The sequence below is a fragment of the Camelus dromedarius genome, chromosome 19, assembly GCF_036321535.1.
Source record: "Camelus dromedarius isolate mCamDro1 chromosome 19, mCamDro1.pat, whole genome shotgun sequence".
In the NCBI taxonomy this organism is placed as follows: domain Eukaryota; kingdom Metazoa; phylum Chordata; class Mammalia; order Artiodactyla; family Camelidae; genus Camelus; species Camelus dromedarius.
Window position 1 is genome coordinate 21,850,374 of NC_087454.1, and position 16,083 is coordinate 21,866,456.

The 16,083-nt window shown below is 56.0% G+C and overlaps 1 protein-coding gene across 3 annotated transcripts in view; it reads right to left on the bottom strand.

Moving 5' to 3' along the window:
- Positions 1 to 16,083, bottom strand: part of GRM4 (glutamate metabotropic receptor 4) — a 103,873-nt gene that overhangs the window by 28,203 nt on the left and 59,587 nt on the right. For all 3 annotated transcript variants that reach the window (XM_031434909.2, XM_031434907.2, XM_031434906.2), the window contains exons 4-5: positions 3,810 to 3,945; positions 669 to 823 (exon numbers count right to left, since the gene is read on the bottom strand). In XM_031434909.2, coding sequence (XP_031290769.1) covers positions 669 to 823; positions 3,810 to 3,945 — 291 coding nt within the window. The remainder of the gene's footprint in view (positions 1 to 668; positions 824 to 3,809; positions 3,946 to 16,083) is intronic.

The following is a 16,083-nucleotide window of genomic DNA, read 5'->3' on the forward strand; positions in this document are numbered from 1 at the left end:
CCTCTGCCTCGGGTAAACAGAGGACACTGCTGTGTGACCTTACGCATGTCCCTCTCCTGCCCAGAACTCGGTATCCTGGAAAGTTTGGTGGAGGCAGACGCCTGCAGGCCTTTCCAGCTCCACCAATGCTGGACTGTACTGAAGCAAGAGTGGAGGAGAAGGCCCTGGGAACCTGCCTCCCCCATGGTGAGGACAGTGAGGTCCCTGCCAAATCGGGCCGTTAATGGGAACTTCATGCCTCACTCACAGAGAGGTTCCAGCCAGAGCAATCTGTTCCTGCCCAGGGTGACTGTGGGTTCAGCCCCAGGAGGAAAGGATGCCAGGCAGGGCAGGGCCGACTCCTCAACATCTAGGACTCGCCAGACCCAGGCAGGCTCTGCAGGGAGGCCCCTGTCCCCCAGCACAGGGCAGAAATATCTGGAAAGGGAGGAAGAAAGGTCCTAAATCTCGATTGGAATCCTGCTGGGTAGAATGTGGCCAGAAAGGCCTCCCAGCCCAGAACCTGAGCACAAAGAAGCTATGAGCCAAGGAAGAGGAAAGACAGGATGCAGGAAGATGAGGAGCAGGAGAGGCAGGGAGTCGGGGGACAGTCGGGGGTGACACTGACAGCGGTGGTGGATGGTGTCAGGTAAGAGCAGCGGGCGCACCACCCAAGCTGCTGGGCCTACCTCGCACGGACATCCTCTTGGGGAGGATGGTCACAGCCCCCTCAGCCACCTCCTCCAGGTGCAGCACAGGTGCGATCTTGGAGCCCCAGCTGTCCGAGCCCATCCAGAAGAAGTGGCCTGTCTGGTTGGCCTTCCGTGCAGCCTCCAGCACACGCCTGTGGGAACACACACCAGCCCAGCCCAGCCGTGTCCGCCCACAAAACTGCCCCCACCACCAGTCACACCTGTCTCCCTTACAGCCCACACCTGGACCCCTCACTCCTCATCCATGTGAGTCCCGGGCTCAGAGTTGCCCCAGCACCCATGCCAGTACCCCAGGCCCATGGTCCCCTGGTGCCCTGGCCCATAGGCCCACAGCTACCCCTCTCACCCCTCCCTGCACCCCTCTCACCCCTCCCTGCACCCCTATCCCCTGCCTGTCCCCTGGGCCCACCCCTGCCTACAGGAGCAGTGTGCTCCCCAGACCCACTCCTGTCCCCTAGGACCAAATCTGTCCCTGCAAACACCACACCTGTTTCCCTAGGTTTGGATCTGCCCTGTGTCTGACTCAGACCCCTGGAACTACATCTGCCCAGGTCCTGTCCTCTAAGGTTCATGCCACCTTGGTCCCTAGTTTTTATTTTTATATCCATATTTATATCCACTGTCTCACATACACAACACACACACACACACACACACACACCTCTACACCCTCCACCTCTTCATCCCACCTCCTTCTGTGCCAAAAGTCCAGGTCCTTCAAAGACCTGCTCCCCACATCATCCTGGATGGATGAAAAGGAGCGGGCAGCCAGGTGCTCCCCCTTTCCCAGGCCTATAGTGACAGTGGTCCTAATCAAGTCAGGGGTCCTGGAGCCCAGCACAGGGCTGAGCCCACATGCAGCACTCAGTCAGTGCTTACAGGATGCATGAGCTAAGTGGCCCCTCAAACACATCTTCTAGGAGGAGAAAGACAGGAAGGACTGGGCAGACTTCTCCCAGCGCAGCTCCCTCCACGGGGAGAGACTGGAGCCGAGAGGAAGCAAACAACTTGCTCAAGATCCCACAGCACCTAAGAGGCCAGGAGACTAGAAACTGGCCAGGCCCCTCCCGTGGACAAGGCCAGGACACAGACTCCAGGGGTTGGGTGGAGGATGCTGGGCCTGTGCAGGAGGTGGCCAGCTAGGGCAGGACAGCCTGCGGCTGCCAGGGAAAAACAGGTTTCCAGGCCCAAGAGCCCACACCTCCCCTCCTCCATCATCTCCTGATTCACGACATTGCCAGGCCCCCAAACCTGCTGCAGCCCCCGCAGGGCACATTAATTGGAGGTGAGGATGCTCTCAGAACCCACACCACAGCCCTATTAATACCCGCCTGCATCCGGCCAGCCAGAGATGACCAGAGATCCCAAGCCTCCATCTCTGCAAAGTCACCTGGGTTTATTTTTACTTCTGTTTGCTTCTGAAAATGCATGTGGATTTCCAGAAATGCGCCCCACCCCCTCCACCAACACACATACCCGAAAGCTGCTCAGAGAGCCAGTCTAAGGCCTTTCCCCCTTCCCCCCCAAGATGCCTCTTCTCTGGGATTTGTGGCCCAGAGCCTTCCGCCTTCCCTCCCAGTATGTGGGTCCACCTGAGCTGCGCAGGGGGCTGGAGTGGGTGGGGTGGGACCTGAGGAGGGCTGGCCTTTGGGGTGGGAGTGGGGGCAGGAGTACAGGGACTGGTGATTGGAGGGAAAAAAAAACTCAGAGGAGTCCCTCCACCCCCAAGTGGCTGGCTGACCTGTGGCCACAGGACCATCCAGAGCCAGAATTTAGAGGACCTGAAAGCTTTGAGGGGGTTGGGAGCAGCCTCTGTTTTCAGCTTGGAGGTATCAGATGGACCCTGAGGACTCCCACTGCCTGGTCTTTTGCTGCCTGAGAAATACTTATTAGAGCTGGTCCTTTTAGCTTTTGAGGCCTTAGTGATCTTCCGGAACCTTGCCCTCCATCCCTGTAGGGACCTGACAATGTCTCCTGGGGGGACATCTGTTTTGCTGCAACTCAGGAGTCTAGGATGGGGTCTTTACAAGTGGGAAATAGTGTTGGAAAGAAAGGGACCCAGAGTGGATGCTGGTTAGCAGTGGGGCGGGAGCCGAGTAGGGGCAGGGCAGACTGGCCAGGCTGGGATGGGCAGGTAGGCAGGGGAGGCCGGAGGGCACAGCGGGCTCTGACAGCCCAGGCCAGCTATGGGAGGGAGGAGGCTGGGGAGGACCATATCTACTATCTCACCCTCCTCTGCAAATGCAGGGTGTGCCTCCCCTACCAGACTCTAAGCAGGGCCTGTGTCTCCTCTCAGATTGGGGAATGAGAGGCAGGTCCATTTTCAGTCCCAGAGAGGTGGTAGCAGAGAAAAGGCAGAAAGAAGGCAAGTGGGTTAGGAGGGGTGTTCAGAGGCCACCTTTTAAGGGTATGTGAGTGTCTGACCTGCAACTCACGACCCAGGGGCAGATGTGCTGAGAGGTGGGCTGGTCCAGGGTTTCTGCTCTGCATGGTTCTGGCACCCAGAGGCCACCTGCCCCAATTCTGCAGATGCGAAGACTGAGGCCCAGGGAGGAGCGATACTGCCAACAGTGAGTGTGGCCCCAAGCCAGACTAGAACTATAACCACAGCCCAGGCCTCTTCCCACTACTCTGAGCTCACCAAAGAAAGGAAGGAGTGGCTGAGGGATAGCCAGACCACCCCATGTCAGCCTCTGCTCTAAGCCCCTTATGCACACTCCTGCATTCAGGACTCAAACAACACTATGTAGCAGGCATCCTTAACTCGTTTTTTTTAAAAACAGACAAAAGGCCCAGAGAGGTTGAGAAACTTGCCTGAGGTCACACAGCTAACAGGAGGAGTAGAACCTAGGTGCCCCAAGCCCACAGCCTTAGTCCCCCCATTAAAGTACCTGTTTACCACCCCCAGTTGGTAGAATGGATGCAGGAAACAGGGAGGGGGAAAGAAAGGGGGCCCCATTAACAGTAGCCTGTGTCCCAGCCTGAGGGGTCTCCAGCCCACACACTCACTGGCCCACCCCATCTCTCTGGACTCCAAGGTGGGTCAGGCTTGTCTAGGAAGGTCTCCCGCAGGGATCCCTAGCTCCCAGCCCCCACCCCACTGCCTTCTGCCCTCACCTGATGTCGTCCTCATTGGCAAAGATGATGATCGCCCTGGCATTCGAGGTCTCCAGGAGGCGCCGGATGATCTTGTCAAACTCCCCAGGCTTCGGTTCCCGTGGTATCTTGACTGACTGGGCGATGCACACACCCCCTGCAGAAGGGTACCAGTCAGCCTGGGGCAGACAGGGTCTCTCCCCCAACCACACTCCGGGGGGGTCCCACGTTCCCCTAGCCTGATGCTTAGCTCCCAGGTGCTGATCTCTGAACATGAACTGTGAAGTCAGAACAGCCACAGTGCAAATTTTAGCTTTGCTAGTCATGAGCTATATGACCCTGGACATGCCACTTAAGTTCTCTGTGCCTCAGTCTCCCCATATGTACAAACAGGTTGCTAGCAAGAGGCAACAGAGCATCATAGCTAGGAGCTAGACTGTCTGGGTTCAAATTTCAGCCATGCTACTTAATGCTATGTGATCTCAGGCTGATTACTGAACCTCTCTCTGCCTCAGGTACAACATCTATAAAGTGAAGATAACAATACTACCTATTTCATAGGGTTGTTATAAAGCTAAGTGACTTCATGCATATAAATACAATAATATCTGGCACATAGCAAGTGCTTAGTAAACACTGTTTATTTTCAATGTAACCACTTCATATGGTTTTTGGAGGAGTAAATCTGAGAATGACAGCAAATTGTCCACCCTGGGTCATTAGTGCCTCCAACCCCCACATCCACACACACCTCTGAGGGCTCTAGTCCCCAGGCCCTGTGCTCATTAACAGGTTCTTGGTAACAGCAGCACGCACGGCAAGTTTCTCGCACTAGAAAGAGGGCTGCTCCATGCCAGGCGCCTGCCAGGCGTGGGGCCACATGACACACACAATCTCACACCACCAGGAAGTAGAACCCCTGGTTCTCTGTAACATCCACAGGCCTCTGACCCACCCTGACCAGCACCTCCCTTACTTTCTGCTACTTTCAGGTAAGCCAAGCCCCTCAAGTCCTCCTAAGACACCCAAAGACGTCCCAAGCCCCAGAGGAGAGCATGGCTACCAGGAGCTCCTGGAGAAGGGAGAGAAGGAGAAAATAAGAGAGAGCATGGGGGCAGGACTGGGCACCTCCAGTCCCGGATCACATAGAGAGCCAGAGGGAGCCAGTCTGCTGCCCACAGCGCTGGCCCGGCCCTAACAGTGGCCGGGCAGACGCTCAGCTCCCAGCTAAACCCTCCATATGGTTTCTTTCCAGTTAGAAAGTGGGCCAATTGTGACGTTTCTCTCGCAATCTGGGGAAACAGATGGACAAAAGGAGAAGGCTGGACAGGATAAGGATGAGCCACCTGGCTCCAGAAGGGAGGAGGGGACCAGGGGGCCAGAGAAGAGGGAGGCAGGGGATGGGAGTTAATTGCTCTGAATAGGGAGAAACGCTTAGGTTAAGTCATATTTCTGGCTGATGCTCCCTGAAGAAGTTGCACGGTATGGTCCTACCTGACACCCCAGGGTACATCTTAAATGCTTCGTTTTGCTGGTGAAAGGAGAGTTAGGTGACCACAGCTCTGTCAGCTAGAATGTGAGTGAGTCACAAGATCCTCAGAAATGAGCGCTGGTCTAAGCAGGGTGGGATATTCTTACAACCACAAGGGTCAGGGGACTGGAGGGGAGTTTGGGGGCTTTTGCCAAGCTCAATTACTAGTGAACGTTCATAGAGTGTCTAATGCAGATTGCATATTATTCTGAACATTTTACATGGATTCACTCATCTGAGGTTAGTATTATCAGCACAGTGTCACCCCAGGAGAGCCAGCCCCTTAGTCCCTGGGCTGAGGCCCCCTGAGCAGCCAAGCTGACAATTCCATTGATGGAGATGCTGTGGTGGAAGTAGCGGCAGGGTATAGCTCAGTGGCAAAGCACATACTTAACATGCATGAGGTCCTGGGTTCAGTCCCTAGTACCTCCATATAAATACATACATACATACATACATACATACATACCTAATTATCTCCCCTACAAAAAATAAAATTAAATTTAAAAAAAGGATGCTGAGGCACAAAGAAGTTAAGTGGCTTCCCCAAGGTCACACAGATAGTCGGGGACAGAGCAGGGGTTCGAATGCAGGCCATCCGGCTCCTTGTGGCTACCTACCAGCCAGCCCAATGTGTCATGACAGGCCACGTGGGGAATGGGAACAGGTTGGGAAGTGGAGTCAGGGAACACATGGGGCCCATGAGCTTGTCTGGGCACAGGATCTGCCCCGGAGTAAGTACCCGCCGGTGTCACGGGCCCCACAGAGAGAAACCAAGTGCCCATGGGGCCCCCTGGCATCACTGCCCAATTGTCAGCTTGGCTGCTCAGGGGGCCTCAGCCCAGGGACTAAGGGGCTGGCTCTCCTGGGGTGACACCAGCTTCCAGTAGTAAGTGGCACAGTATCTGCCTCAACAGCCCTCCTCGCCCCTTGGCGCAGCTAGAGAGGACTGGGGAGGACTGAAGAGGGACCAGCATTCACTGAGCACCCATTGCATGCCGGGCACTCAATAAATCCTCACATGCCCTGGGGCAGGCATTTCACAGATGAGGAAACAGGCTCAGAGGTGCTAAGTAGCCTGACAGAGGTCACACAGGCAGTAAGTGGGGCTGTAACCAAGTCTGTGTCCACAGCCTCTCTCAGGCAGAGAAAGGGGAGACCCCAGTCACTGGGTCTCCGTTAACCCCCATCTCCTGCAGCTCCCCGCCACCTCTGGGAAGACCCCAAGTCTAACCCCTGCAGTGAGTGCTGGAACATCCCTGTACCCCCCTGGGCCCCACCAGCCCACCCACCTCTCCCAGCTCCCTAATTCCCACCCCCACCCTCACTGGGACCCTGCAGTGAGTGCCCAGCCCCACATGGGGCTGCCCACCCCCTCCCCAACCTGGCTCCTGAAATCTTACCTTCGCCTGAGGACAGGCTCTTTCCTGGCCAGGCCTCCCCTGACCGCTGGAACTCTGCACCGCCCCCAGGCTCCAGGCAGCTGCCCTGACTTGAACGTGATAAGGAGACTCCACTAGCGAAACTTGATATGGGTTTCCTGTTGTATTTTGTGGTCTTTGCGCCCTTTCCCTGTGTGGTCTTGTGACCTTTCCCATTGTTCTCCAGGTCCAGCCGATGTGTTAGTGCCCGTGTCTGCCTCCAGCTGCACTCCCCAAGGGCAGGGCCAGCTCTGAGTGTTCATTCATTCATTCACTCATTCGAGAAGTGCCCTGCTCAGTTTCTGGCATATTCAGTCCTTAAGAAACAATAGCAAATAAAACCCCTTCCTTGGGAGCTCAGTCTAGTTGGGAAGCAAGATCGGAAGAGAGAGCGACCAGCCCAGGAGGGGCACAAGGAGACAGCACTGCTGGCCACACGGGTGGCAGGGAAGGCCTGCTGGGTGCCAGGCCCACTGCATGCTTCCCCAGACACCACGCGTCCCATGACACTCCCTGCCCAACATGCTACCAACTGCCTTTCCTTCACTGAGTCAACAAATGTTTGCTGAGCACCTACTATGTGCCTGGCACCGTTTAGATGCTGGGATGCAGCTGTGAGGAGGGCAGAGCCTCTGACCATACAGCTTACACTGCAGGGTGGAGGTCTGAAAACACCTGGGAGGCAGGGCAGAGGAGGAAGCGAGCAGAGCGATGCGATGGAGGGAGGCTGGGGACTGCAGCCCCGCACTCCACCCAGCTTCATCCTAGGGGACAGGGAGGCTGCAGCCTGGCCATACAGCTGAAGCACAGAGGCAGATTTGAACTCTGTTCTGACTTTGCTCTGGGGGCTGCTGCCTTGCCTGAAAGCCAGGAATTGAAAATACTTTGGACTTATAAATCCCACCCTCAAATGACAGATCACTGCCAAAATGACCTCGTTTTTCTGTCCTCCACTGCCTGGGATTGTCCACTTCCAGCTCCCTCCATCAGCACAGACAATCCAGGGAGCTTGTTTGAGGCTGGGCCACGGAGACCTACAGGCACTAAGGGACAGGCCAGGGAGTCGGTCAGCCCGGTTTTCCGCCTGAGGTGTCTCCCTGATGCCCCGGGGGACTTGGGTTTACACACAGTGCAATCACTACACCTGTGCTCAGCTTCTTCTTCCCCCTGGCACCTCCTTAAACCCCACGGGATGGCTCTCTCCATTCCATCGATCTAAATAAATCCTCTCCCCTCGCTCCAAGCAGCCCCCGGATCCCCTGCCTTCATGACACCCCAACTCATGGGCTGTGCCTACCCTGGTGGTTCAGGGAAGGCTGAAAGAAAAGCCCCACCCCCACCCCAGGGCAGCCTGCTTTCACCCAGGCAGACCCCAGGTGGGGACAGTCGGGGGACCCAGGCTCTCCTGTTCCTCCCCAAAGCCCTCAGCCACATCCTCCAGGCTCAGGAATCCTCTCACCCCCTGTTCCTTCATTCTCTCCCTCACCAGGACATCCACTCTCGCCAGCCCCTGGGGCAAGGCTTAGGCCCCTCCCAGGAAGCAGCTAAGCAGCCAGCCCCCAGGCAGTGGGGCAGAGAGGTGACCAGATAGGGCACCACATCCACAGCTCCTGGGGACTCAGCGCCAACCCCCTCTTGCTCCAGTACCCAGGGCCCTGGGATCGCATTCTGCAACCCAGGCTGCTACCTCTGCCCAAGAAGCACCCCGGGCTCTGGGCTCCAGACTTGGAAGGAGAAAACTCCTCCTCCAGAGCGTGGAGCAATTTCCCTGCAGCTGCACAGTGCAGGGGGCGCCGCGAGGCCTGCCCTCCCCCAGCCCAGCAGCAGCTGCAGGGGGTCCAGCAAGACCTGGCTCCTCTTCCCCTCTTCTTTCTTTCTTTTTCTTTTTTTTTTTTTTGGTCCTTTTAACTCTAAAAAGAGAGAAAAACAATGAAAGACAAATCCAGGAAATCAAGTGGAAAAATCTACATTATCGCAAAATATGAAGGCAGCAAACTGCAAAACAGAAGAGAAAGTGGGGGTTGTTACACAACCTGAGAGCATCCCCCAGGCTCCCGGCAGAGAGAGGGGTTGGGGAAGGCATGAGTTGGCCCCCTGTGGTCACACGAAGACAAACACACACACACACACAGACACACACACACACACACTGTTCTTTCTCTCCCTGTCCCTCCTTCTTTCCTTCCCACTCTGAAAACCAGGCTCTCAGGAAAGGGAGCTACTCAGAGGGGTAAGGGATGAACACGGTGCTACCTTTGTTTTCAGCCAGGAACGAGGTCCTTGTCTAAATAAACGGAGCTGTGTGGTGGATTCCAGGCAGCCAAGCTGTGGCTGGAAGGGTGTCTGAGGTCGGGAAGACGTCCAGGCCCTGAGTGAACATCCCCTAACCTGCGGCTGTTCAGGGTGAGCGGGGATGAGGGGACAGTGAGGGGGGCCCCACTCCAGCCAGCTCTGGATTCAGCTGGGTCTGGGACTCCACGGAGGGCTCAGGGCTCTCCAGGGGTCGGCTCAGGCCTGGTTCACGGCCACCATCCCCCTTCCTGCTCCCACTGCTGGTTCTTCTCCCCACCATCCAGTGTCCACTGCAGCCTATTTCTAAAGCACAGATCATCTGACATATGACTCCCTGCCTGCCACCCTTGGTGGCTCCCCACCTCTGTGTGTGTGTGTATGTGTGTGTGAAACACCCAAGGCCCACATCTCTCCCTCAGGTCTGCAACGTCCAGCCTCACTCTGGTCCCTACAAAAACCCACCATCTGACCACATCTGCTGCCCCAGCAGGCCTTCTCAGAGGCTGCTCCCTCCGCCAAGAGTGACCCTCTGGCCCCCCATCGCAGTCCTTCCCTCACGGAGGCCCGCTTATCTCCTCGGTGTCTGTCTCTCCACTCTGGGCCTCAAGGGGCCCAGCACACAGGCTCACCAGCTCAGAACAGGCCATGACCCACACTTGCTGGATGAATGAGCCACTGAGTGCCCGACTGACAGGGTTGGGAGGACCAGCAAGGCAGGAGCTGCTGGCATGAGCACGGGGTCAGAGGCTCTGTAGGAATCCAAGGTGACCAAATACTCAAAGCTTCCCATCTCCTCTGGGGACCTACCAGACCCCCTCAGCCCACTGTGACTTCCCTTCTGAGCCACCACCTGGTCACACTGAGTGTCCAGAAGTCTGTATACACAGACAGTGGGCAACCACTTTGTGCCAGGCTGTGGGCTGCAAAATCTATGCACAGTACCTGCCCTGTAGGACTGGCTTGCAGGGTCTGAGCACACATTGGGCTGGACACCTGCACTTTAGGACCTCTCTGTCAGCCCTGCCTTCTGTTGGGAGCTTACTTCTCCACCTAGATGCAAATTCCCTGCTGTAAGTGCTCAGGAAACATGCATGCAGAAGAACCAGTGGAAAAGTATAAGATAGCTGTGCAAATCGGCAGGGCCCCAAGGGCCTGGCCAAAGACAGCTGGGCCAGCAGAGAAGGGCATGAGAGCAGGGTGACTCCAGCCCTCAGGAGGCAGTGGGCCCACTACAAGAGATTTGACTGGAGCCAGAAAGACCCAGGTACTAAGGGACAATGAGGGGAAGACAGTCACCCCGTTTCCCACCTATAAATATCTCCCATCAAAGGTTTGTGCAAAGCATGCACCTGCTTTCAGCTTCCTCCTCCCCTCCAGTTTGAGACAAGAGGGGAGGATGCTCACTCCACTGCTTCCTGGCTGAGTGACTTTGGACAAGTTACTTAGCCTCTCTGAGCATCAGGTTTCCCATTTGAAAAATGGGGATGGACTTAAAGAAACTACCTGGTGGGGTTGGAATGAGGGTCACATGCGATGGTGTCTGTGAAGGCCTGAGTCTGCCTCCCAGAGCAAGGTCTCTGGGCAGTAAGCAAGTCCTAGTTGGGGTGGGGGCTGCTGAAGTAGAGGGGGTGGGGCAGGAGCTGGGAGGACAGAGACCTTATCACCCAGCTCAGGTCAGGACCCAGGGCTGGTGAGACATGCTCAAGGGACCAGGGACAACAGGAGAAACCAGGAACTGTCCCCAGGGACAGGGTACTGGGCAGAACCTGGGGCCTTAGCCTAGAGGCCCAGGGACTGTCCAAGGCAGGACACACATACTTTCTTTCCTGAACATTCTCAGCACACCCCGCCCTAGCATCACTCCCAGTGCCCCCAACACACACACCCTCACAAAATCACATACCACACATCACTACAACCTCACATAATCTCATAGTCCCAAGCCCTCAGAGACACACAGCCCTACCCCATCGTGGGGACGGAATCTGGCGACAACCTCATACTCAGACTCACAGCCACAAGGACATGCACATGGCCACACAGTCACACCTCCCACAATCCCACAGCCGCACAAGCTCATGCAGTAACAACACAGCTTCACACAGTCACACTCACCACATACCACCTCCCACAGTCACCCTACACATAGCCACAGAGCCAGGCACCCAAGTTAGGTGTCCCTACCTCCTTGGAGCCGCCAGCCAGCCCGGGCCACACCTTAGCACCATCAACACCTCACCTTTGGCCTTTGCTACCTGTGTGGGGTGGGGGGCCCTGGCTAGGGAGTGCTAACAGGGGTGGGGTAGTGACTGGACAGAGGGGGACCACACCTCTGTCATCCAACAACTATTTACCAAGCTGCCTCAGTGGTCCCACTGGGCAAAGCCCTCATCTTCCCTCAGAAAACAGGCCATCCACTCACCCACCCTGCACCTGTGGAGAACCAGACTGGACCTGCAGGTACTAGGGACACAGGCATCAGAGGCTGGCCTGCTGTGACACAGGAGGCTGAGTCTGGGCACAGATGGGGCCCACATCCCATCTAATCACCTACATGATAAAAGCCAAGTCACCCAACCTCTCTGAACCCCCATCTCACATCTGTAAAGTGAGACAGCATTGTCCCCCCATCCCAGACAGGGCAGGGGTGTCGTGAGGAGGAAAGTGGTCACCTATGGACAGGCCCGGCCCCAGCGGGGATATTTTGGGGAGGGAGAGGCGGCAGGTTGTGGGGGACCAGCCAGGGCAGCCGTGGGGCTCAGAGCACCTGAGCTGAGGGCTGCTGTCCCCTCCCCGGGAGGCTGCTGGGCAGCGCAGGATGTTCTGAGCTGCATTATTCATGGCGCTCAGCTCTGAGCAGAGGGAAATTTGCTGAGTGATCGACCTAATATCTTAACACAAACCCATTTAGGCAAAACACCTTTGAAGCGAGAAAGGCGGAAAAAAAAGAGAGAGAGAGAAGGAAGCAAAGGTGTTTGGAGGCAGGTGGCGGGGAGGGCACAAGGAGACTGGTGGTTCCTGGCCAGCCCCCACCCCAGGCCCCCTGGAGTCCCCTCCCCCAGCCCAGCCCCCCCAGGCCCCCTCACCCCACTCTCAGTGGCCATGCTGGACATGCCTCAACTAAGGGAATGCCACACAGATTTGGTTCAGAGAGGGAAGAGAGTCTGCCCAAGGCTCACACAGCAAGTCAAGCCAGCTGGCAGCCAGACCCAGGACTGCTAAGTGTTCAGAGTTCTCTGCTGAAAAGCCCCTTTCAAAACAAGACCCTAGCTCCAGTGACACGCCTTGGGGGCAAGGTCACACAGCAGATTTTCAGCCCCCTCCTCAGCCTCATCATTCCTCGCCCTATCACAAGACCACTTTCTCTAACACAACCCAAACTTTCCCACCCTGGAGGCTTTGCTGGTCGCTGTGCCAGAAATATACCCCCTGCTTCTCCACCTGCCTAACCCCAACCTCGATTTTCCCACCTCTTCCCCGACGAAACACCCCAGATCCTTCCCCACTGGGAACTCATCACTGCTCACCCAGGCTCTCATCACACCGCTCTCTGCTGGTACCACCACCCTCTGTCTCTGCTGTGGCTGGTTTTATAACTCTCGTGCTTCAAGGCACGAGGGCTGGAGCCAGGTCGCCTGGGTTCAGATCCCAGCTCTGTCACTTCTTAGTTGTGTGACTTTGAACAAGTTACTCACCTCTCTGGGCCTTGTCTCCTCATAATAAAGCATGAAAAATAAGTGAGTTAGTACATGCAACATAAATATTCAGTAAGTGTTTGCTGCATTATAATAATGTCAGTTTCCTCCATCAGCCCATAAGCCCCTTCAAAGGGAGACTGCATCTTTCTCTTTTCTAACTTCCCTGTTTCCAGAAGAGTACCAGGCACACAGTAGGCGCTCAGTCAGTGTTGCTTGACCTGAGCCTAATTTCCAGTAATGTCATCTGCCGGCCTCTTCACCCCCGATCCCTTGGGAAGAGGAGCCAATGCAGGCAGGTGGTGGAGACCACTGTGCGGAGTAGGCGTGCAGAGATGATGACCTCTGGTCTGCTCCACCCCACAGCAGTAACTGAGGCTCAATTGGGCAGGGAGGGGCCATGGTTAGGGACCGGCAGCCAGGCCTGAGATTTGGCCGGAGAGGAATAGGCGGCTGCAGGCTGGGATAAAATATTTAGGAGCCCACATCCCCAGGAAGTGGAAACTGACAAGCAAAATGAAATGTTGAGATGTAATTACCCAGGCAGGCCAAGCATGTCTCTCCACTAACAGCGGCGGGCTCAGACCCCTACAACGTGCCACAAGCAGGCCCTGGGTAATGAAGTCCTCCTGCACACTCTCCTGTGCTGACCCTCACCCCCCTCCTCTTCAGGCCAGGCCAGGGGAGGGGTAGCAAGGGGCTTGGTTCTGGTTCCTCCAAACCAATCCTTTTGATGGCAGGACAACAGGATGTGCAGGAAATAGGGGGCCTGGGCCCAGCCCTGGCACCAGGTATACCTGGGGTGAGGCCTCAGCTTCCTCAGCTAAAAAACAGGGCTGCTGACCCTGCCTGGGAAGCAGGACCAAGGTGGTGGATGTGAGCCTGCTCTGCCATGGTGGAGGACGGTGGTGGCGGCAGCAGCCTCTTGCAACGAGGACAGCGCAGATACCAGCCTGACCCTGCAGAACATCGGAGGCTTTCTTGATCGCCGGGCTGCCTGGGATTCAGGTTAGTAAGAGCTGATGGAGAAAGGTCAGGGACTGAAGCCCAGAAGTGGCCCTGAAGAGAAGTGTTCACCCTACCCCCAAAAAAATCTGTCCTAGGCTCTCCCTATGCTGTTGGGGAAAAGCTTGGGGCCCCACAACCTGAGAGCCTGCTTGGCCAGATCTAGGAGTGGGGAGACAGGCACCAGGGAGGGATGGAAAGGGGACTCCAGGTCTGGATCCTGGGAGCAGATTTGAGTGGGCCTCAGAAGGGCATCCAGGAGAGGGGAGGGGGTGGAGGGGTGTTCAGCTGACCTTGCCCTCCCTGCATGCCAGGGCTGGGCAGGGGATGCTACCATTTGATAGCTATTCTCTTATTAGGTGTTCGGGGTCAGATGTTTTTCATAGTGATGGACTGTTCCGAGTTGCAATACAAGGGACAACCTGGGATGGGCACTAAATATCAGTAGGGACCTGAGTCATTGTGATATTTATACTGACATTTAAATGCACCCCAGGCAGTCTGGCCTGGGTGGGAATGCCCAGAGTTGAGAGATCCTTTCTAACTTAAACCAGAGCCCAGAGACGTTCATGATCTGCCCAAGGCAGTATGCATGTGCCACTTCCACAAATGCCACCTGGCCCCTCTCCAGGCTGTGTCTGTGCCAGCTGATCCCTCAGGCCCTAGCCCCTTGTGCAGCCCCCCTCCCATCAACACCATCTGACCAGACCAGAGCCCCAGGCCTGCCTGTAAACCTCTGCTTGCCCAGCCTGGCTGCCCCACCTTTCCACCAAGACTGATCCCACCCCAGCACCAGCCTCCATCGTACCTTCACTGGCTCTCACCTCCCTCAAGGCAAAGTCCAAATTCCTCAGCTCAGTCCTGAGGCCCTGCAGCCTCATCCCTCATTGTACCCCACCTCCAACAGCACTGCAGTCCCCAACACACCAAACTGTCCCCTCAGCTTTTATGCCCAATTCCCCTTTCCAGACTCCTTCTTCAAGTCAGCTCCCATCAGTTCTTGAGGATTCAGCTGGGGCCTCCTCCTCCAGGAAGCCTTCAGAGGTATCCCCAGGCTCCTTCTCCTCTGGGTGCCCACAATGATCCCAATGTCTCATCACTGCACTTAGCACAGGGAAGGGAAATTATTGGACTAGATGCTTCTGAGCTCCAGGGAGATGGCCACCGCCAGGCCCACTGCTGGACACAGAGCATTCACTGATTCAGCAATGATTTACTAAGCTCCCCTCAGTGCCAGATGTTGTCCTAGATGCATCAGGGGACAGCCATGAATAAGACAGACAAGAATCCAACCCTCATGAAGCTGACATCCATCTATGAAGTAGACTACAGATGCTGAGAAATGAAAGAATGAATCAATGAACAAACTAGCTAATTAAGGGCTGGCCTATCGTCCAGAAGGTTTCTTGGCCCCACCTTCAGCTCCTGTCCCTCCACCCTCCTCTTCCTGTCTGCCCCCTCACTCCCCTGCCCCATCCTCTTCCTCTCTGTCTCCCTCTCTCCCTCACACACACATTAAACCAGCCCAGATCTTAGATGCTATGACCATTACACAGAAAAGGAAACCCAGCCCCACAGGCCAGAGCCTAGTCTGGGCTGCCTCCACCTTCTCTTTCTCCAGCCCATCTTCTCTTCTGCCTTTCTATCTCTCTCTCCCAGCCTCTGGGGTGACTGGTAAGTTGCCGCCTCTGTCTGAGCTGGTTTCCCTGTCTTAAATGGGGCAGGCAGGTTCTAGGAGATGGTAAAGTGGGCCCGCGCTTCCCCCTCCCCTGCACCCCTCTGCAGCCCCTACTGTGTCCGCCCCTCCATTCCCTTTCTCCTCCCTCCCTCTCTCCTCTCTCCTCCAGCTTGTCACTTTGTCCTGCTTCCTCCTCCCATCCCAAGGCCTCCCTCGGGCCCCAAAACATCTGCAAAATGGTCGTTAGCTTTCCTTCTGGCTCATTAAAAATGAGAATTTGCATAGAATATCCATATGATCATTCTGTCTACAGCAAAATGGGGCATGGATATAATGTACCACACAAGTCAGGGAGAACAAGGAGGACAGTCACAAAGGGAGGGGGGAGATCCCCGACCAGGAAGAGGCCAAGTGCTTACCCTTAGGGCCTGAGGTCTCAGAGGCAGCCCCTCACCTGCTCCAGCCCTTTCCTGGCCTTTCAGGTGGCTAATTCATCAATTTTTGTCATTCTTACAATGACCAGCACAGTAGCAACTACAGTTATTCCCATTTTACAGATGGAGAAACTGAGAGCCAAAGAAAAGTGGCTTCTCCAAAGACACACAGCAAGTCCAAGGCAGGCCTGAGGGTCAGCTCTGTCTGCCAGGGGCCGCCTGCCCCCGACCCCCCGCCA